This window comes from Xiphophorus hellerii, chromosome 19 (genome assembly GCF_003331165.1).
Source record: "Xiphophorus hellerii strain 12219 chromosome 19, Xiphophorus_hellerii-4.1, whole genome shotgun sequence".
NCBI lineage: Eukaryota > Metazoa > Chordata > Actinopteri > Cyprinodontiformes > Poeciliidae > Xiphophorus > Xiphophorus hellerii.
Genome location: NC_045690.1, coordinates 16,018,542 through 16,040,860, shown reverse-complemented (window position 1 = coordinate 16,040,860; position 22,319 = coordinate 16,018,542). Strand labels below are relative to the sequence as shown.

Sequence of the window (22,319 nt, the reverse complement as noted above, 5' to 3'; positions counted from 1 at the left end):
AGAATTTGGATTACCTGTAAGCAGTAGTCAAGTCTCTCCAGAATGGTAGAGAAGTTGGGTCGATCTTCAGGCTGGTGCTGCCAGCTCTGGGTCATAATGCGGTACCTAAAACACGGCAGAAATTAGTTAATGTTCTTATTAAAGTGCACATCATCATGAAATCTTTGAAATAACAATCTGGTAGCCTCTGTTAATAAGATTAGAGTCTATGATCATGTTGTGGGTTTTATTCAGAAGAATGGACGTTTTATCATGAGGAACTGCAAAGAAGCAATGAAACTGAACACGTACACTGGCCCAGGACAGTTTTTAGGCGGGTCCATCCTCCCACCGTTGGTAACAAACTCCAACACTTCCTGGTTACTGCGACTCGGATAAGGCATGTAACCCAGAGAGAAGATCTCCCACAGCAGCACACCAAATGACCTGTGATGAGAAAAAAACATTTAGTCTTAAACAGTGGATGTCGTCAAACCTGAGAACGGAGGATGGAAAGATGATGGCAAAATTAGGATTCTCACCATGTGTCTGTCTTAGATGTGAAGATGCCCTCCATGAAGGCTTCAGGCGGCATCCATTTCACTGGTAACATGGCGCGCCCGCCCTTTCTGTAGTAACTCGCCCTACGCAAATAAACAGAGTTTGAAAAGGACGATCAGCTGCAGCCGAAAACCACAAAGCTTCTCAATGGCAGCCATGGCCTTTCTGTAATATGTAATGTAATATGTCTCTTGACATATTACATTACATATTGTTGTAATATGTAATGTAATAATTTATAAATATTTATAAAAATGTTTATAAATGTAATATAAACATTTTTCTTACTAAATTATCATTAAATCAAACCTATACTGACAGCTTCAGTCCAAAAATTATTCAACTTTAGCAAACCAGGCGTGTTCTTGGGAACACCTGGCCTAACAGATCAAGGGTTTCAATTATGTACAAAATAGCTCAAATATCCGACTTTAAAGTGATGTTTCATTGCGTGTTACAAATATGAGTCTAGAGAAAGGTCCAAAAAGTTCAGGGAAATGATTACTGCCTTGCAGAAACAAGGTAAACGTTTTTAGGCCTCAGCAAGATGGATTCAAGCAAGCGTCCAGAGGATCCTGGGAAGTTGAAGTTTAGGAATTATTGAACGATAATTCCAATAATTATCATCCAAGTTTTCTTTCTTTAAGAAGACTTGAAAGGAAGATACTAGAGAGGCCATATTTTTTTCCTCACTTGAACATCGCTGAACTCTGATTGAATAATATCGAGAATATTAATGACGGAGGCCTTTAGTGAAGAGAAGTGTGCTAAGATTCACTAGGAGCAGCAGGTCAGAACAGTATAAAAGTACTAAAGATGCTTGTCATGAAGGGGTTGAACAGATTTGACATTTAAAGTAATTTAAAGTGGCTTTCTTTGTTGAATTTGGAGACCACACTGGTAACATTAGTTATGTTGAGCTATTTAAACTGTCCTTAAATGATTTCTTTATTGCAAACAGCTGCCAGCCTCTACATTTTTCTATAAACCTAATTTGCAGATTGGGTTGATGTTGGGAACTCTGAAAGAATGTCCAATTAGGAAAAAAGAGAGGCTATCACTCATTGAGCTGTTTCTAATTCCAGGCACGGGTAAAGAAAGGATCTCATTTGTGTTGTATCTAATTTTTGATGCTCATCAAGGTCTCTGCCTGCTTTATTGAACAGAGCGAGGACAGATGTGAGGCCAGTCCGCGTCCATGAAGAAAAAGAAGCGTCTGAGGATTTATGATCTGTGGTGTCACAGCTGCCTTTGTTTGGCATCTTTTGCTTCTGCAGAGCAGTAAATCAATTTGGCATTTAACTTAGTCATAAAATGTCAATCTTCTCCCCAAACACTGCTCTATAAACACAGAAAGCACTTGATGATAGATAATACAGGGAGTGCTGGGCGCTTGCCAGCCGCAGGCCAGGAGATTTTGGAACTTGGTAAAGGAGCTGCAGCAGCTTTGCTGATTTGTCCCACAGCCGACCAGAGCGGATCTGTTATTACAGTGTGAGCAAACGATTCAGCTGGTTCTTTCTGAATGGATACATAGATATATAATGCAGCAAAAATAAACTTTCTTCATAAAATGATTCAGTGACGAGCAGCAGAAGCTTGGATAAATGCAGCTCATCTGAGAGTCTAACATCATGGACATGAAGTTCCACTTCACACGGTTTATTTGAGCTGCTCTATTTCCAGCTTAACACAAACATAATTCTCAACTAGAACTGAAAGAGCGAGCTTGAATTTTTATCTATTTAAATATACAGGCTCAAATAAATTCATGCCCACTGATGGGTAAAGGAACCTTGGACAGTAGCAGCTCAATCAGACACTCTTTGGAGACATCAACAAACTTCTGACTTCTCCTCTCCACAGAATCTGAGATTCATTTAAATGAATCAAAGATTCATTTAAATCCGGTGGATTTCCTGGTCTGGACCCGGGCTTCAAGCATTTCCATTCATTTCCAACATCTTTACCAAGTTTCAGCCATCTGGTCCCAAATGAGCCTAACCAATGACATCACATTGGTTTGACAATCCGGTGTTTCTTGACCTGCAGGACAATAATCCCATATATTCTTCCAGACTCAATTTGGAAAAACACAAAACTTTTGAAGCAGATAAAATATAAACCTTACAGGAAATTGTTACTTAATTGAAACTTAAATTAACTCCAAATCCTCTAAATATCCAGCCAGAATTCTGCCAGATGTTTTGCCATGTCTGCAAAATATGATGCAGGTGCAGCCAGGCTAAAAGCAACACTGGACCAAATATTAGTGTAAACATGTACATAACTGAGCCTGACTTCAAATATTTGAGAGAAAATCCACAGATTCATATTATTTTGAAATCTTGCTTGAAGTTTGTTCCTTTTTTCAAATCATGCTTTTAATCTGACAAACCAGCCTTATTGAAATACATACTCTAATTTATTGGCAATAACAATAAAGGGTTATGTTTTAAAACTGATGGAGATTTTGCATTTTGATTATTGGAGATTCAGGTCTGAATGAGTCAGAGAGAGCCCAAGCTCTGCACTGCATTTGTTGAAAGGGACGTTTGAAATGAAGTCCAAATATTAAACACACTATTTGCAGAGGCCTAATAAGACAGGCAATATTCATGCAGTACAGCCAATCTGTAGCCCAGTCTCAGAAATTACACAAAAGCAGGTCCATTTGTCCAGAGTTACTGTTACTCTAGAGCACAGGTGTCAAACTCCAGTCCTCTAGGGTCACTGTCCTGCAGTTTTTAGATGTGCCACAGGTACAAAACACTGGAATGAAATGGCTTAATGACCTCCTCCTTGTGTAGATCAGTTTTCCAGAGCCTTGCTAATGACCTAATTATTCTATCCAGGTGTGGTGCAGCAGAGGCACAGCTAAAAGTTGCAGGACACTGGGCCTTGAGGACTGGAGTTTGTCACCCGTGCTCTAGAGTATTAAAATACAAATTCACCGGATTTTTAAAAATCTAAAGTCAGAATGCTAATTTCCTTTAACTCAGAGCTGCAGCAGTAGGTCTTCAGGGACTCAGTGAGCAGAAATAAATTCAGATGAGATGCAAGCTGCTAATACAGTTAAAAGGGAAATGCATACTTCTACGATTGGCAGTGGAAAATGACCCAATCACTGAGGCAGAGAAAACAATCACTAACAGATTCTGTTTGCTTGACAGATTATCTAAGTGCTCCTGCAGGGCTCTTATTCATCCGGCCCCTTAATCTTTCACTTAAAGTGAAAGGATCCCAGCAGTGAAGGGAAATGGTTCATGGCAACATGTTTAGACGTACAATTACAGAACGGGATACTGCCATCATCTTCTCCCCCACCCATTTCTTTGTGCTCCTCTAATCATTGTGTCCGTCCTTATAAAGAACAGCAACGAAGCTTCAATGAGACAAAAGCAGCTTTCCCACAGTGCTGCTTTTAGAAGAAAAGCAAGGTTGCTGCGAAACATCGATCAACACACGCTTTTTGTTCTGCTGCTTATTGGTTTATCTGTTGGCAAGAGCAGGTAAATATTTTGATGAAGACCTTTTTCAATGAGCAGCGGATTAGGGAGGATTAAGACGTCTCAAGATACTGAAAGCTTTGTATGCCTGTTGGTGTAACTCTGAAGATGAATCAGGTATAAAAAGCAACAGCGGAGGTCAGGATGGCCTGGATGTAACACCTGTAACTGGTGAACTGGACGTCCAGCCTGCTTTTATGGAACGTCTGCACCTGGATACACTCCTACAGGCCTGTCGGTAAGAAAGTACACCCTGCTTCAGTTCCTGTGTTTTAAAGAACATGGCGAATAATTTAAGAGGTTTCAGATTTTGGCTTTAAGATGAATCCAAAATGGAACATATTGGTATTGCAAAAATAAGTGCACCCCGTTAAACAACAGCTTGCAGAGTCATCTTTAGTGTCAATAATTTGCTCATTTTCTGTGTTTTGTTAATCTGTCTTATGGTTCTGGAGGATCTGTCCCAGTTTGTGTCAACCTTCAGCTCACAGATAGTCTTACGTTTTTCTAGCATTCTTTTGAACTCTGAAGATTTCGAAATGGAAGACGCACAGGCCATAGGAACGCAAAAGCAGCCCCTAACTTCATCCTGCCTGTTTGGGTTCCTCCCCATCATCAGGCTTCGCCTTATAATCAAACAGCCACGCCTGGCTAAAACCTCACTGTGGTCTTATGAAACACAACTACAGAAAAAACAAGGTGTGTGGTTACTTTTCTCTTTAGAACAACTCCATTTTGGGCTCACAACTTTTAGATTTGCTAGAAAACTGAAGGTGGGCGAGATCAGCAAAACTGAGTCCAGAACCAAATCCGAGTCTTTCAGTGGGGGCTGTGGATAAGACTTGTCCTCACAATCTGATAGTCTCAGTGTTTTTGCAAAGAAACGTGGAAAAAAAGTTGGCAAGTGAAGATGTGACATGCTGGTAGATATCTTTCTGACAAACAGGGAGCTGGAAAAGAATCGAAGGTTACTTCATCAAAGTCTTAGTTTAAGAGTGTTCAACTTAAACCACATTTTGTTTTTTTTTTACTGCTCTAAGACTTAAAGACTTTTTGGATGTTTTTTGTTGAGTTTTAAAAGTTACATAAAAGATTAAATTATTTACCCCGACCTCATTTTGTTGCAGCATTTCAACAAGAGTGTTTTCACTTTTTATATCCACTTTACCTAATTATATTTATTACTCACTCTGATGCTGATCAGTTAATCACTCCGTATGTCACACACAGCTTGTCCATGTTTGCTTCTTCTCTGTTTACTACATAACAGTTTGGAAACTTGTTTATTTATTTATTTATTTTACAAAAATTTAAATAGCTATTATTCCTGTTGAGTTCCAACTAGTAGAGCCCAATAACTTAGGAAGAATAAAACGTTTTTGTTTTTATTTTGACCACAGCTGTTCATTATCTGCACCGGTGAGGCGGCGTAAACCTGTGCATGCTGGTACGTCTGCGAGTATAAAAATCTGGCATTTATCAGAGTCCTCGTCCCTCACTGTGCTGCCTGTCCCCAGTGATCACCTCAGAAATGGTCGTCCGTGGCTCTTGGCACACGGCAGTAGCACCACATCGCGAATTGGCTGAAATAATACAACAGTTAAGTTGCCAGATATGATCAGAACAGGGATCATAAACCCTGACACCGTGTCACCAGGAAGGGACCAGAACCTGGATCTGACATCCGCAATTACATCAGGCTGTCCTAGTGCGGCTCTTCAGCAGCTTTGCCCGTCGGATGATTCAGGAGCGCGGCGTTGATACCGGGAAACGCTGCGACAGATTCCCTCTGCTCTAATTTCTGAGACGATGAAAGGCTTGGCAGCTCTCCCTGCTGGATTCCGGGTTCATCTAAACTTCATCACATTAAATTGTGTTTGCTGGAATTTTAGAATAATTAAGACATTGTTCAGCTACATATGAGCTGATGTAGATTAAATGATGAATCAGTAAAGCAAAGCGATGAATTACACAGCTGAACTCTAACACTTTTTATTACACAAGGCAGAAAAACTAGTAAAATCTTATTCAGATTTTCAAACCATTTCAAATTACACTTATTATAATTTGACAAATTTCAGTCCACAAGTTTCTTGTGAACCACTTTGTGGTAGCAGATGGGTTATTTTATACCCATCATACTGTGCCAACTAAAATATTTTAGAGGATCCAATTAAATTAGGATTTTTTTGTGCCAAAAGGTGCAATAAAAACTGTTTTTTAAATTCTAATTAATGAACCAGTGTTGTCTAAGCAACCAGGTCTCACACCATCTATTTTTTTAACTACCCCCTTATTACACAGTTAAATCAGAGCTGACTTCACCGATTTAGGAATACTTTTCTTACTTTTGACAACTGATGTAGATTTCATGTCCAAAGCTCAATTAGAAATAAAGTTACAAAGAAAATGTTAATGTGGTCCCTGTTGTATTGACAAAAATGAGTTATCCTGAGAGAACAAGCATTATTTCATGTGCTGCAGATACCGGTGTACCTGTAAATGTCTCTAGCCATCCCAAAGTCTCCGATCTTGGCCACTCGACCCGGCCCTTTGCAGGTTAAAAGGCAGTTCCGAGCTGCAATGTCCCTGAAAGCAAAAAAAAAAAAACGAGCATTATGAGATCACAACTCATACCCACATTGCTGGATGGAGCATTTAAATAAGAGGGGATGCAGAGCATCTGCACAGCTTGACTTATGCCTCATCTCTTCTGTAGTTTAGCATTTTATTTGCATGCATTTATGTTTATAAAAGAGTTTGGTGTGCAAAACGCCCACAGTTACTCCCCTTTTGGCTCTGAACTTTAGACTCGCCCTGGGCTTGCCGGCATTTAGCAGCTTCTGGATATAAATGCTGCAGAGTCATGCAGGGAGAGCGGCTTATAGAGGAAATCTCATATTTGCACAGCACAGATTGAATCTTTAAGGAGAATATATGTAGAGCCCACACACACACACTGCAGTTTACTCCTCCAGGCACCAAACCGTCTGGAAGTTTTAAGGAGCGACGCTGAGAGCATACAGAGCTGTGGCAAATACGTAACCATGGCGACATTGTGTTACACGCGGCTCAAAGCAGATCATGAGACAGGAAGAGGATGAAGCTGAATAACTCGCAGTGATGGACGCCAGAACAGAAAGAAACACATTGTTTTGATGTTTGGCCTCGGCAGCCTGATTCAGAGATAAGAAATGACACAATGAGGATAAAGTTCTAGTTCAGCCTGATTTAAACCGATGCCTTTAAAACCGGGTCTCCCACTTCAGAGTGTCAAACTATTCAACCTAAGTTGCTTCGAAACTACTTTAAATCTGAGAGTAATTCATCTTGAAACGAGAAGTGACTGCTTCTCAGCTCCTTGTTAATAAACTCAGCTTTCAAAACCAATCAGAGAGACTCCTCATCTGTTTCATCACGCCACAGATCTTTGCTATTCAGAAGTAAGCTGCAAACATTCAATTGTGGCATTTCTCAGGTACATAAAAAGACCCAGAGATCTTTATCAAAAGCCTCTTTCACCACGACTGAATCCAGCGGCTTCAGGTTTGAATAAACCCTATAGGTTTTCCTTGACATTTTATCACAGTTAATCTTTTTGATTGAGCTGGGAAATATGTTACTTTCAATGAAGAATAAAATGCTGCAGTCCTGCTCAAGGAGAGGGAGACAATGCTGGTGCTAGTGGTGCGGGTTGTATTTGGGCCGATCTGCTTTTCAATCAAATCGGATTACGCTAATAAACAATCTACAGTTTCATTAAATGTGTAGTGTGATTAATATTGTTTAGCTGCAAGATGTGTTTAAAGACTCCTGAGAAAAACGCCAGAAAACTATTTCAACATTTGCTACATTGATGACGATGAACTGGAAGCAGCCAGAAGAGAACAAAGCTCCTTCATTGTGTCAATAAAATAAAAAATAAATCAATTAAAATAACAAATAAAATCACGTTCATTGGAACGATTACATGCAACTGCTTAAATTTGCTGAAAGTTGAAAGTATGACGTTTGACTGGCCATGCTGGTATTTTAGCAAAACTAGCCTTACAGCAAAATAAGAGGCACAATTTCACAGCGACATTGCCTTTGCTTCTAGCATATTTATTGTTTGCATGTAGGAGAAAGGATCAGAATTGATTAAAATCAGCAGGGAAAATCTTTAGGTGCTTTTTGAGGCAATAGGCTTCCTAAGTTGCCAAATGGCTAATTTTGCCTCTGCCCTTGCTAACATGCCCAATGACTGCCAGTTTGGTTTATACAGTGAGCCATGTTACATGTTCTGCCAGAAAATTGTTAAGTTGTCGAAAGCAAACTGCTTCTATGCAGCCTCTTTCTGCGAATACTGTTCACCTGTGCTGCTCCCGAGGAAATGTCTGCATGCAGTCGAGAGGAATTTCAAGGCAAAAGTGTTTGAATTACTGAGTGCAGTCACTTAAATCGAAGTGATGAACCCATTCACGTTTTATATATCACCTCTGAAAAGGGCCACAGTGCAAGTGAAGGGCTATATTTAAACCCGAGCAGTCCTTGTATAATGATGGAGGAGAATTCATGGAAATCTGGCGCTTCCAGGCAAGGACGAGTTTTAAAATGCAACAGCTGCTGCCACAAACAGAGGTCTGGCTGGAAGGCCATGCAGCCCACAACCTTATATAAACATTTACAACTGACTTTAATAACAGTAAATTTTAAGTTGTTTTTTCTCTGCAAATCTCACAAACAATTTGTTGTAATGTCAATTTTTTCACCTCTGTTTATTATCTGAGGTTCATTTCCTCAACACAAATCTGCCTCCACTCCCACCACAACAAAGGCTCCTGCATTAAATAAAGAAGACAACAAATAAAACACTCCATGAGCCATTGGTCATTTACTGAATTTTCAGCTGGAGAAATAATGAAAGAAACATAAAAGACAGATTAAGTTGTTCTCAGACAGCATTAGCCCTCTGAGTTAACTTGTTGAAGCTGCACACAGCTCATGATTCAAGCCTTTAATCCACCTGAAAAACGAGCGCTGTTCATCCAGCGCCCGTTACTCAACAGCAAGTAAACACACCTTCATAAAACTGAAATAAGCCTCAAGGACAGCAGTCGGGGCAATTTTAATACGGGTTTGAAGAGAGAAGATTGGGTTGTGCAGAATATTTTAAGAGTCAGCCATTAGACGGATTGATGTAGCTTTACTGTGCCACGCTGGGCCAAACAAGGTTTAATAGGCTCCATTTGTCAGCAGCTAATGCTTAAAAGTCCACAAGAAGATCCTATTATACTGCATCAACACAAATGTAGAACCAGCATTGACCTTTCCTCATTTTAGAAATGCACGAGATTTTTTTTTTTCTTTTCTTGCGGACATTTTTTAGAGCTTTTTTAACGTGCGTCCTCTCATCCTTCACCAAGCACGGTTACTGCAGATCTGCTCCTCTGACTTGTGGCTCAGAAACAGACCGTAAAAACACAAGCCGGCCGAACCATCTGGCCGCTCGCTTTCTAAACTCATTCACTTCTTCTTTCTGAGATCATATAGGAGGCACGAAGTGTGCAGAGTCCATATGTTAAGAGTTGGATTGATGCAGTTTATTAGTGTGTCTATTTGATGAATGAGGGCAAACTTTTACTCACTATATTTATAAGCATTGCTGTTTTTGTTTCTTATCTGTTCAGATACCTGTGTATGAACTGGTTCTCCTCCAGGTAGTGGCAGCCCTTAGCGATGTCTCTGGCCACGTTGAGAAGGTCTACCATGGTCAAACTGGACGGCTGGTCCTAAACCACCGGAAGAGATACAGAAAGAGGCCAGAAATAAGGCATTACTCAGTTTATCTAACGACGATAGCAAATCTAAATACAGAGCAGAGACTTCAGATAGACATAAATACAACAAACTTTTAAACATTTGCTCCAAAGTGGAGCAAATGTTCAGTTTCATAGTGTTATCTCTGAGTTTAGAGTCTCTAAACTCCCACATGGGGCAGGAATGCATTCAGAGTCAGGTAACCCATCTGAAATGTATTGATTCTAATTCCTTTTAGTATTGCAGGATGCAACCACATCAGCAAGAGAAGCAGCTCTACACCAAGGCCCCCCCATGATTAAGAAGCTCCTCCAGTCAGAGCCACGCCATTCTAAAGATGAAGTGCAAGTTTAGCTCAAGAGCTTCAATTTGGGATCTTTTTCTCCAGGACATGAAAAGGTTCAATTCCTTCACACAAAAATGTATCACAGAAAACCAACAATTATTCCAGCTGCTGCTGAAAAATTGTTATTTCAATAAAATACTGATGAAACACTTAGAATGTTTTAGTTCTGCTTTAAAGAGAAACACCAGCCTAATATGATGATATTATTTGGTTAATTAGTCAGGCTTTCTACTCAGGCAGAGCCAGCAGTCAGCTGCTTCACCTCTTAAAACAAAGGCCTCTTCTTGAGAGAGTTGTTGATGAAGGTTAAAGCGAAACTTTCAAATCAGCGGTTTTGGCAGAGATTGGCATTGTGTGGGCCATTTGAAATTTCTCTGGTTATTTCTGAGGTTCCTTTTTCCCCCAACTTATACCTCATCATAGACTGTCATTCCAACTAATAATTGCTTTTGCAAGGAAATAAAAATCAATGTCAACCATCAGTAGTGTGTTTTTCTTGATATGCACCTTTAGAGTACAGGTACGTTTTTTTTTCATTTAGCTGCTTAGTGTTGGAACTGGTTGTTGTTGAGGTCAAAAATATAGTTTTTGTGATTTGGATCAACCGTTCCCCGTCATGTGGATACGCACTACACTGCATGTCGCTCATGTCTTGCCTATATCTAGCCTTGTTTCATGCCTGCACATGTGCATTCACCTGTTAAGCACAGGATGTGAATAGAAAGCCTCTAATGTGCGGTTTTATTTCTAAAACTGTTGGCCACCTGTCAAGCACCAAACTGGAGACACAGTTTGCATCTGGCTGCACTTAGCAGCCGCTCTGTTAGAGTTTAAAGAGTCCCTGGGGAGACTCCAGCAGGTGAACGAATGCTGATGGTGCCTGATGAGTTTACTACAATTTTAAAGTTAATGTCACTCCTAAAGTAAAGGAGTTATTTAAGTAATCGACTGTTAGGCAGAGCGGTGTGTCTCACCAGTCGGGGTCTAGTCTCCCTCAGGAAGGTCTTGAGGTCTCCTCCAGCCATCAGCTCCAACAGGATGAACCGGGGCATGGCCTGCAGACTCACTCCAATACAACGCACAATGTTCTGGTGGTTGAACTTACTGCAACACAGAGAAGAGGGGGAATAGAACCATTGTTGAGTGAACAAGACATAAGGAGGAGAACCGTGTGTGTTTTGCAGTTACCTGATGATTAGAGACTCCATGAGAAAGTCCAGCTCATCTTGCTCAGAGCAAACCTCAGGAAGTGTCTGGAGTGAATGAAATTATTCTGCGATTAATGCCAATGTGCAGAAATAAATACTGCCTTTCACTAATGATGCTTAAGCTGAAGTTCATTATTTCCCTTATCCAGCATCTAAGCTGCACCCATATTTATAAAAACAAAGTTTGAGCTTTTAAACTGCTGTTTCCCCAGCAGGACTGACCTTTACAGCCACCTGCAGTGGACTCGGTTCACCAGGTATCCCCACAGCCAGACCTTCATACACCTCCCCGAACGCACCGTGACCCAGACCCCTGCGAGGAAGCACACAGCCCTGTCATTTAATGCTTCCATCACTATTTATGTTTTAAAACAGGCTACGTTGTCTGACAAATTGAATCGGAGACCATTTTAAATAGGAATGTACATGCAGGACCAAAGTAAGATTTCAAACTTTAATAATTCTGCCCATGTTGCATGTACAAATTTGTCCTTTTCATAACGATACAGACAACGTCATACTGAGAGACACTGCCATATAATAGAGGTACATTACTAGACAGCGTTACCACCAGACAACCCAGATGAAAGCAAATCCATTGTAAAAATGTAAAACATGCTGGTAAAAGGTTCACAGACAGGAACAGTCAGGATGACAATCACACATTAAAGCATTCACGCTGAACATGTGAAGATATTTTAGCAAATGATTTTGGAGAAATTAAACAGAAGTGACTCTGGAGGGACTTTTTAGGAAGATTTTCTTATGTGGCCATAATGTGAAGAAGTGTGCAGCATTCAGGCGACAGTAACCTCAATCCAGGATGATCGTCCATCATATGACTCTTTAATTGGACCAATCAAAGATGACCATCTATTCCTCGGTTAATTTAAATTATATTAGATAATTAGGAGCCCTTTATAAATGAGATAAAAAATTATGTTGGGAAATTAGATTTTTAAAGGCCAACATTGCTGCTTCTTATATCGGACTCTTCTCTTTAGTCTAGCAGTTGTAGCTTGCAGTGATTTCCCCACCTGGTGAGGGAAATGTTGCGCCGTGGCACCTCCTTCAGGTCGCTGACTGTCGCCGTCTTACCGCCGAAGCAGTAGTTGGGGTTGTAGTCGGTCATGATGGTGGAGGCTCGCAGCTTGCTGAGCTTGCAGTCCGGACTCTGCAGCTCCAGCTGAATGGACTGCAGCTCTGTGTGTTTTCGCCTGTACACTGGTCATAGAAAAAAACGAAAGAGTTTGATTCCCCTGTCGAGGTGTCCACAATTTAAAAAACAAACAAAGCCCTGAAACCGATCTTCTTGGAGAAAATTATTGCTTGCGGCTACACTAGACAGGCTGGAATGCTTTTAAAGAGGTTATTTCCCTAAAGACCGATGTTTGAAGAACAGGGACTGTGACACTGAATTATTTTTGTTTCTGAGTTGCTGAACCCTCTATGTCAGATGATGGAAAGAGTCTCAACATTAAATCCAACATTTAAATCTGTTTTTAAAATAATCACATCATCTTAAACAAACTGATATTTACATCATCCGCCTCAAAATAACACGAATGTCAGACATCTCGACCTCTCACAGACCAAAGCAACAAGCCTCGACCCTGTAAACATATTATTCATCTGCAGTTATAAGTGTGTATTTATTTACAAAGTAATGTCTGATCTACAAGCACTGTCCGCTGATGGCTAAGCAGCTATCCATCATGAGAACTCGTCTTTCTGCTGTGTCCTTGTTTAAATCCAGCTCCTCGACATGTGGGGGTGGTCGTCTGAGTGTGAGCGGGAGTGAGCTGGAATGACACCATGTCTGCATATCTGACTGTCGTTGCCTGAAAGCAGCCAATTGGATGGTCTGTCCTGGCCACAGGGATCATCTTTTGTTTTGACAGAAACTTGCTAAAGGCTGAAAGGGAGGAGGCATCAACAGTGACTTTTATGCAACCAGAACAAAACTAAATGAAATGTATTAATTTCAACAGTGATATCTGGAAGACTAGAGAAGAGGAACCAGTTCAGAGGCTGAACTAGGTCCAGCTCTTGCTCTGTTTCTGTTACCGCAGAAGCAGGGATCTGCATTTTTGACCCAAAGTTATCAGAAAAGGAATTTATCAACACATTTTTTCATTTTTTTGTGGGCAATTTCAACTTTAAAAACATGCGCTTATTTTGTAATGTCAACCAATTCGTGCAGTTTCAGAAGCTGAATCAACATGTTTGGTGTGTTTATGTTTTAAAAAGTCAGCTCAAGTAAAAATGGCGTCTTCACCCTGGAGGGCATCAATCGGCTCCTTGTCGGTAGTAAACCTCCTGCAGGAAACGCCGTCATTAACCAAAACTTCACAGGGAGAAACCGGCGAAGGTCACAGTTCATTTGTGAGTAGCATCACTTTCTAACACACAGACGGGACTTGAAAACACATGCAGGGTGAGATTTATTACACTGGAAAGTATTTTATCTGTCAGATTGTTTAAAGGCACAAAAATGCTGTTTTTGATTGGGTTTAGTTTTTTATAACATACATTTAAAGAACTACTTGTTTTAAAAGAAGATTTGTCAAGAAGGTCCTTCCATTCTTAAAGAGGAATACATTTATTGTTTTCTGAACAAGGGATGACCAAGCATTTACTTGAGGATATGTTTTTAATGAAAAACTAATTGAAATCCAGCACTGGAACTGTTTTAATGAAAGTGCATATATTTATGAACCAACGTTATTGTGGTTGGAGTTTACGAGCTTTTTATGCCTGAATAACTCATAGGTCAGTGTTGAGTACATTACATTATTGTATGGTACTATGATAATGAGGGAAATAGTGTCCAGAATACAAATAAAAAGTTTGATCAACTTTGAGGAAGTCTGGAGAACTCTTGAAATGGTTACAATATGTGGTTAGTTGGAAGAGAAGAAAAGAAGAATGATACAGTTAAATAGTTCTGTACTTACAATAGAGTAAACAAAACTAAAGATAATATTTATTTAACACTCATACTGGGATGTAGCGGTACATTGTAATAGTTGTGTATTGAGTCATAAGTTGTAATTACAACTGCGTTTTCTCAAAATCATCAAAATCAAACATGGCTGCCATTTACATAAAAGGCTCAGTTATCAATTTTTGGGGGGGAATTTATGAGAGTCGCAGGATTATAGGATTTTACAATAGGAGTCTGTGAAAATGTTGTAACAGCTTTTTATGCAATGAATACACAAAAATACTTTGCTTCCTTGACCGGGAAGTGAAGTTCAGTGAAGCTGTGTCTGACCTTACGATTAGGCAAACAGAGACACCGTAACCGTGGAACATGAGGGCGCTTTGTACGTACTTATCATGACACCAGACACCGCCAGCAGCAGGGCGGCGATGAGCGCCGACGTACCCACAGACAGACCCAGAGCCAGGTGGGAGAGAGACGGCTGTGGAGGCAGCCGGGTCGCCTCTGAGAAACAACAGGAAGCAGCAGCATCACACACTGGTAATCTTCCCCGGAGGAGCATTAACATTCAGCGAGCCACACACATCTCCGGCTTAATTAATGATGTGAAAGGGATGACACAACAGAGCTGGGGAGCAGGGACGGCTGGTGCATGTAAAAATTGTGAGTTGTGAGGGGGGGTATCTAATTTCTCTTGTCTGAGCAGAAGAACAAATCTGCAAAGCGAAACAGACCATACTGAGAGCGTGCCCTTTAATGACCTTACATCATTAATGCAAACAGATCTGCAGATCAGGCTATGCTTAGGCCTATTATTGTGATGGTAATAGGCCTGGCATTGTGTTTTAAATTATCGAGTGACACTCAGCCATGCTAATTATTTTCCGAATGACATCCATTAATGTATTATTTACAGAGATTACAAATTATATTTGAAGAGGCAATTCCACCTTCACAGGAGTTTGTCTATGGCTCTCATTCCTAATTTAACCCAAGAAGAAGAGTCAAAAGTGATATTTAGCTTCTGCTGATGAGGACTGGCTAAAGATCTCTGCATGAAGTCAGAGAATGAGGGTGAAACCTCGAGTTTTCTAAATCCACATCAAGATAGAGGGCCTTTCTGTGACAACACAACCTGACTAATACCTCTATAGTTAGCTTATACTTATTATCATAAATGATTAAAGGTCTATTAAATAAAAATCCCAAGACAAAGAAATAATAAATCTCAGTCCCCCCCAGGCTTCATTACATTTGGAGATAAATTCATTATCTGTTCTCTGAGTCACACTCTGTTAGAGGCAAAATCCTGCTAAACTCATTTCTACATTTATTTAGGCGAAAGGATGAGAGATTAGGAGCAATTGTGTGGAAGATTAAGGGTCTGACCCGAGGCGTTGATACAGGACACGCCGTCTGCGGCCAGGACCAGGTCCTCGTCGCAGTAACAGATGATGCCGTCTTGGCTCTCGTGGCATTCGCTGCTTTCACAATGGCTGCAGTTCTGAACGGGGCTGATGATCACTTCTCCGTCTCCCTCTATGGCTGTTGGTGCGAAAACGCAGAAGGAACAGCAGATCAGACGTGTCTCTGGATATCTAAACTGAAACACCAGTACATAACCTGCATGTAGAGAATATTAAGCACACTCTGGTTTACCTGCAATCGCCATTTGTAGTCACTTCTGCAAGCCGTTTGGGTCTCAAAAATGATTTTTGAGGACATATGTTTTAGTCTACACTGGAAGACATTGCTGACTCTATGACTGGAATGTCATAGGTGGTTTTTCTGCTGATTTTCTGGCTTAGCATTTTTACTTTGGTCTCTATCAAAAAATACTCATTTCTAAATTCTTGTTGCTTCACTTACTATACATGCAACCCATCTTTTTAATATCTATATCCATTTATCTGAGCCAATGCTCTTGGCCTTATGTTATGCTGTTTTCATATTTTCCATTTCATTTGATGCCTCGTATCTTTTAAGAAGAAACTCTTGTTTTTTTCTGTTCTGGTCCCTGAGTATTGCATGGTCTGACTCAGGGTGAATTTACTGGGGCGTCCTCTCCTGGGAGGTTCAGCAAACGTCTTACAAGAGGACAACATGTAGAGACGCTTAGCTTGATGATTAGTTAACCAAGTGTATCTGATCAAAGCCCCTTGCTTCTGCTTTCATTGATACATTTTACAAAAGCAGCAATAGTGTTTTTTCCCACATAACTGTAGATTCAAAGAGCCACTGTAACTTTCCATTTAAACCAGCAAAGACCTCACACTTCTCATGATTCCCACCACTGTAAGCACACTAAGCACTTAAAGTGAATACAAAGAATGAAAAACACTAAATCATAATTAGTTTTGTTTCATTTAAAGAAATCCAATTGAAAAACCTCTTTGAATGCTAACTACAGATATATTTGACTATATTTTGCTATTTTGATAACTGCTTAAGCTTAGACTTAATTTCTTTACAGGCCAATTAATATCCATTTGGCATTTTATAATTAAAAAATAAGGAATCTGTGTCAGCAAAATAAGCAATAGTTAAAACTCTGATGTAATTTCCTGGAAATGATCCACAAGCTGTCCTGGATGGTAAATGTTCCTCTCTGTCAGCCTGCTTACAGACTGTTTTGTAACACAGATTAAAGTTTAATGAACAAGCAAACAGCAGCAGCTCTGGACAAGCATGTGTCTTGAATAGGATGTTTTGAAATTCTGGATGATCCGGGAGAAGTTGCAGACGAGAAATAATCCATTATTCAAATGGTGCAGCATCACATTTGGGAAAAGACAAAAAAAATAAAAGTAACATAAATCTAAGCAACTCAAAAACTGATTCTGTTCACAGATGTCAAGACGAGTTTTCTAATATTTAAGGTTTCCAGTATTGATATTGTGTGAACAAATGCCCCAGATTTTCATTACATTCTTTTAAAATTTAATCTGTTTTTACAATCCTATTGAAATTGGAGGTTCTCTTGAGATATAGTCTTTCTTTGAGCAGTTCCTACACAACCAACAACATACCGAAACTCTTTCATATGAAGTGATAAAAGTTGTGATATGCAGGGTGGACAATAAGGAGAAATTGTTTAATTGCATAGCACCCAGTTATAAAAACACCGGAGCAGCTAATTTCAATCTAATAACAAACATTTGTTGAAAATGGTTCATCCATCCATTAATCCCTGTAAATAGAGTTCCATTAATATCATTTCCTGCTCAGTGTGTATAGTATTCATCTCAGTGGCCTACACTGACCCTTATGTTTGAATCAGAAACACAATCTGCTCTGATGGTTATCTGCAACAATTCATTCCCTCTCTGGGATTACGGCTTCCTGCCACAAAGAATTTCAAACTGATTTCACAACACTTTCTTATTCTTGATACAAGGACTTCCGGTGTCTTGATTGTGAACAGCATGCAGCAGGGACAAAGCAGTCTCACATGAATTAGCTATGGATTGTCAGTGAAAGCATGTGCTATTTAGTAAGCAAAGGCAATGCAGTCATCTGCAGAATCTATTTTCTCCCATGATTCTTTTATCTACTGAAAGTACAAATACATAAATCTAACCCAGAAACACTGGGGAGGTTTCCAAGGAAGAATACAAATGTCCTGAATCGAGCTGCTCACTGCATACTAATGAGTATATGTGTGCGGTGTACTGTGCATCTTTAGACACAGCCAGCTCCTCCATGTTGAGTGAAGAGGATGAAAGGTTTTTTGGAAAATATTTGCAGATTCAAATTCAGTCCTATTCAAAAATATGTTATTTGTCTTGAAGAGAAATTAAATGATGCTGTTACTCAAATTATGTAAAGTTCTTCAAAGAGTTATAGAAGATGGTGACGACTGTGGGCAGAAAATAACTCCTATAGTCACCTGTCTTACTATGGTATCTGAAGAAGCCTCTGACTGAAGATACTCAGTTGTAAAGCAGTCTGATGAAGAGGATGCTCAGGGTTGTACTGTTATTTATTTCCTATAGAGACCCTCTTTGCACCATTATTTCCAGTGGTTCCACAGAACAGAACCAGCCTTCTTTATCCAGTCACTGAGGCTTTTAAGTCCCTGGATCTGACGCTGCTGCCCCAACAGATGATGGCAGTAGAGATTACACATATCTCCACAACAGACTTAGCTTTTTGTTGCAAACACTGAAAGGCTTGAACTTCTTCAAGAACAAGAATCTGCTTTGTTCCTTCTTGTAGACATGAAACAAAGGTCGAACGATGAAGAATTTAACCCTGGACAGCCACATCCCAAACTAAGAGCCTTCAGATATTTTGTGCCTGCTCTACCACGATGCCAGGCACTGGCACCGCTGCGAATCACATGTTCACACTAAGATTCCTCTTATCCCCATTTTTGACTGTAAAATGATTCGGATCTGTGGCTTTGTTTGTAGACAGGTATCTATCTGGCGCATAACTTATCAGTTACTGATAAGTAAGTTTAAGCACTATTAATTAAATCAAGGAAAAGTTCTGATCTTCTGCCAGAATCAGCTAAAGCACCTAAATAACTGTGCAACTCTGTAGCTTTCTTTGGATTTCACTGGGAAAATGACAGAAATCAATGATCAATTCAAGTATTGAGAGCTTGTTTGAATGATAAACATGAGCTGAGGTCAACAGATGGTGAATGGTGGATTGCAGCCCAGCTTACCAAGCCAGTTAATTATTTATCAGTCTATTCTTCATGTGACAAACTTTTCATCTTTTCCATTAATTTGTGAACAATTTCATCTCTTCCATTTTCATCATTCCCACCCACATCCTGCTTCCATAATTTGATAAATGGCAATTTTCTGTGTAAATGATTTACTGTGAATGTTAGGCTGTGATGAAACATGACTCTGTTTCCATGAAATTACTCCTGTTTTAATCAAATGGGCATCAAATTAATTAAATCTCTTTATTATTCAGCCCCGCTTTATTTTTCTTCTGCTATTAATGCTCTGTCTTTTCAGGTCACATGTATTTGCATCACTCCATGATGTTTTTTCTTTGAATTAAAGTAAATTTCTGGTCCTTTCAGCCCCACACTGCTGCCACCAAGTTGTCGCTGCTGACAGCCTAATGGAGACATGTCCCACATGTTCCGGCCCACTAAATCCTGCAAAGCTTTCGGGTTTCAAATGCAATCACTAAAATATTTCACTTGCAATAAAATATTCAAAGTCAGCTCTGAGTTGCCACCTTTAAAGCTTTCATTATTGTCAAACCAACTCCAGAGAATAAGGGATAAACATGTAGATTTTAAAATAAAAAGGCATGAAATATTTTCTATTACTCCACCAAATGTTGTGGAGCTGTTGACTAAAGCTGCTTTGCTTGTGTTGAAGCTCAGATAGATGGAGGCGATTTGAAAAACCACTTTACTGTGTTGTCTATTTTTCTGTGTCTTTTTGTTCACGGAGCTGAGTGCTGATGTGTAAATGGTCAACAAGCTTTTAGCCAGCGGTGAGGTTTTCAACGTCTGTGTCTTTAAAAGCCTGTCGGGTTCAAATGCATGAGCAGAACAGAACAGGAGAAGGACCACAGGTTGCAGACGAAAAAAAGTGCTGATAAATTCATCTTTTCTACCTGAAGAGCTGCTGATCAATAAAACAAGAATTGTTTTGGAGTCGTAACTTGAAATGTCAGTGGCCTGCTCCTCTGATATCATAGCCGAGATGTTCTTACTCTCCTGTACTGACCACTGAGGGTTTTGAAAGCTTCATTTGGTGCAAATTCATTCACAGAATAGAACGTTTTAGTTATAGAACAATATATTTTCACAACAGCACTGAGCAACCTCTGGCAGTGAACATGTTTTTGTAATGTTTGATTACGTAAAATGATTCCCAGCTCCACATTCAGTGGTCAAGAAAAGAGCTTTGTTCAGTTCTGTTCAATTAAGTTTATACTGAGAGTTTTTCAAATAATCTCTCTAAACATGCTGAAAAGAGAATTGCAACAAAGATCAATACATTTAAAAAACATTTTTTTGGGTTTTTAATTAGCTTTGTGTGAGGCTTTTAAAGTGGTGATACTACGATTTTCTTTTCTGAGAACCCATAAATGTATTCCAGGTACCAATTATCATTATATGCCACAGTTTTTGAACTTGGAAAAACAGGAAAAGGTTTACAACCATAAAAACTCAAATTCGTCATCAACAAACCCACTTTGTGCTGATGGATGAAAAAAACGTCCACCTGTACATTTGTTTGAAAAAATATCGACCAACGTCTGTGCTGCTCATTCACCTGATGCGCAATCTCATATAGTCATTGATTTCTGTGAAATGTGCTTGTTTTCTTAAGCCACTCATATTTAGATGTTTAATAGGATCCAAACAAATGTTACTCATTTCCTTGGTCAATGCAGGTCAGGGTTCATCCAGTCATCCACAGTCCTTCTAGGTAGCCCACTGAGCCCTTCAGTTTAGACAATAATGAAGGCTGTTTTTAGGCTTCTTTTCCTTTAGCTAAATTATTACTATTTGCTCTCAAAGTGTCTGTCATATTTTTTCTTGTGCACTTCCTATTTTCAAAAACATTGCTTTGATTTTGTTTTATTTAACCTTGGTCTAAAGTAGAGAACCAGTGGACTGGAACCAACCAACCTGATTTTGGAAGTATTTTTACAACTTCATGTTTTCCACTGTGTCAGCAGAGAGCTCTCTCACTGACGTCATATTTCCTTTCAGTAAACCTTCTGCAACTACTTGCTCTGAATTTTAAATGCAGACTCAATGAACTAGGACTGTGCAGGTATTTGTTGGCAATTAAATTTTTTAATTTTTTTTTTTTTTGCAGTTAGGTTTACCAAAGCAAGAATGTTGAGCTAGGACAGGGGTGGGCAACTCCAGGCCTCGAGGGCCGGTCTCCTGCAACTTTTAGATGTATCTCTACTTCAACACACCTGAGTCAAATAATGAGGTCATTAGCAGGACTCTGGAGATCTTGACTGCACTTATAAGGTGATTCAGCTGTTGGATTCAAGTGTGTTGGACCAGGAAGACATCTAAGAGTTGCAGGACACTGGCCCTCGAGGACCAGGATTGCCCACCCCTGAGCTAGGAAGTGAAACGGTTCAGAGATTGTCCAACAGAGTTTTTATTCCCACTTATGAACTCTGTAAAATGTAGTCAATAGTTTCAATTTTTTGTGTTTTTCCCGATGTTACCTTTCAGAGGATGAAGGAACAGCTCTCCATCTGGACCCAGAAACGACGTACCATCATCCCCGTCGGCTGTGGGGTTGTTCTCTAGCGAGGTGTTTCCTCCTGGACAAGAATAGATTAAGAATGAACTAGAACATTTCTGAAGAAATTTAAGCGGGGCCTACCAAAGTGTGCCCGTTGGTTGGAAACCAGCGTTCTGATGCTAATTTTTAGCATCAGAACGCTAAAGTAAACTGCAACGTACTCAATGACATGGAGAGTCACAAGCATGTGAAAATTAGTGTATAAGCTAAAATTTGCCAAAATGCGACTGTTAGCGTAAATGCTGCTAGTGGCATTTGGGGCATGACTTGCATGTTTTACATTGACATTCCTCCATGTATGTGTGCTAAACATGATTAATAAAAAAAAAAAAAAATAGCTAAAAAGCTTATTTTAGGGAAAAGGCACTGCCTGCTAATGTTTGTAGTAATGTGAATGCACTGCCTTCTGATTTTTACTTTTACTAAAGTAATTTGCAGTTGGTGAATTTTGCAGAAAAGTGATCTTTTTTTTGTCATTGGTGGTAAGTATATTACAAAATAGTTTGTTACCAGAAAAAAACGTTCATCTCTTAACATCAAATTAATAACAAGTAGTATTATTGTTTATAAAACATATGCTGTTTTTAAATACTGCGTATCTGCTTAGACACAAGAAATTTAGAGTTGGTAAATTTTGCAAAAGTAAAAATCAAATGTTTACTTTGTAGCACTTGGTTACCAGAAAACTTGCTCAACTTTTAGCAGCAG

General features: G+C 39.6%; 1 protein-coding gene across 2 annotated transcripts in view; it reads right to left on the bottom strand.

The window, feature by feature from the left end:
- Window positions 1–22,319, bottom strand: part of alk (ALK receptor tyrosine kinase) — a 430,726-nt gene that overhangs the window by 3,215 nt on the left and 405,192 nt on the right. For both annotated transcript variants that reach the window (XM_032546829.1, XM_032546830.1), the window contains exons 17-28: window positions 21,532–21,630; window positions 15,739–15,894; window positions 14,740–14,853; window positions 12,440–12,626; window positions 11,625–11,715; window positions 11,383–11,447; window positions 11,169–11,298; window positions 9,723–9,820; window positions 6,546–6,638; window positions 522–623; window positions 292–426; window positions 15–105 (exon numbers count right to left, since the gene is read on the bottom strand). In XM_032546829.1, coding sequence (XP_032402720.1) covers window positions 15–105; window positions 292–426; window positions 522–623; window positions 6,546–6,638; window positions 9,723–9,820; window positions 11,169–11,298; window positions 11,383–11,447; window positions 11,625–11,715; window positions 12,440–12,626; window positions 14,740–14,853; window positions 15,739–15,894; window positions 21,532–21,630 — 1,361 coding nt within the window. The remainder of the gene's footprint in view (window positions 1–14; window positions 106–291; window positions 427–521; window positions 624–6,545; window positions 6,639–9,722; window positions 9,821–11,168; window positions 11,299–11,382; window positions 11,448–11,624; window positions 11,716–12,439; window positions 12,627–14,739; window positions 14,854–15,738; window positions 15,895–21,531; window positions 21,631–22,319) is intronic.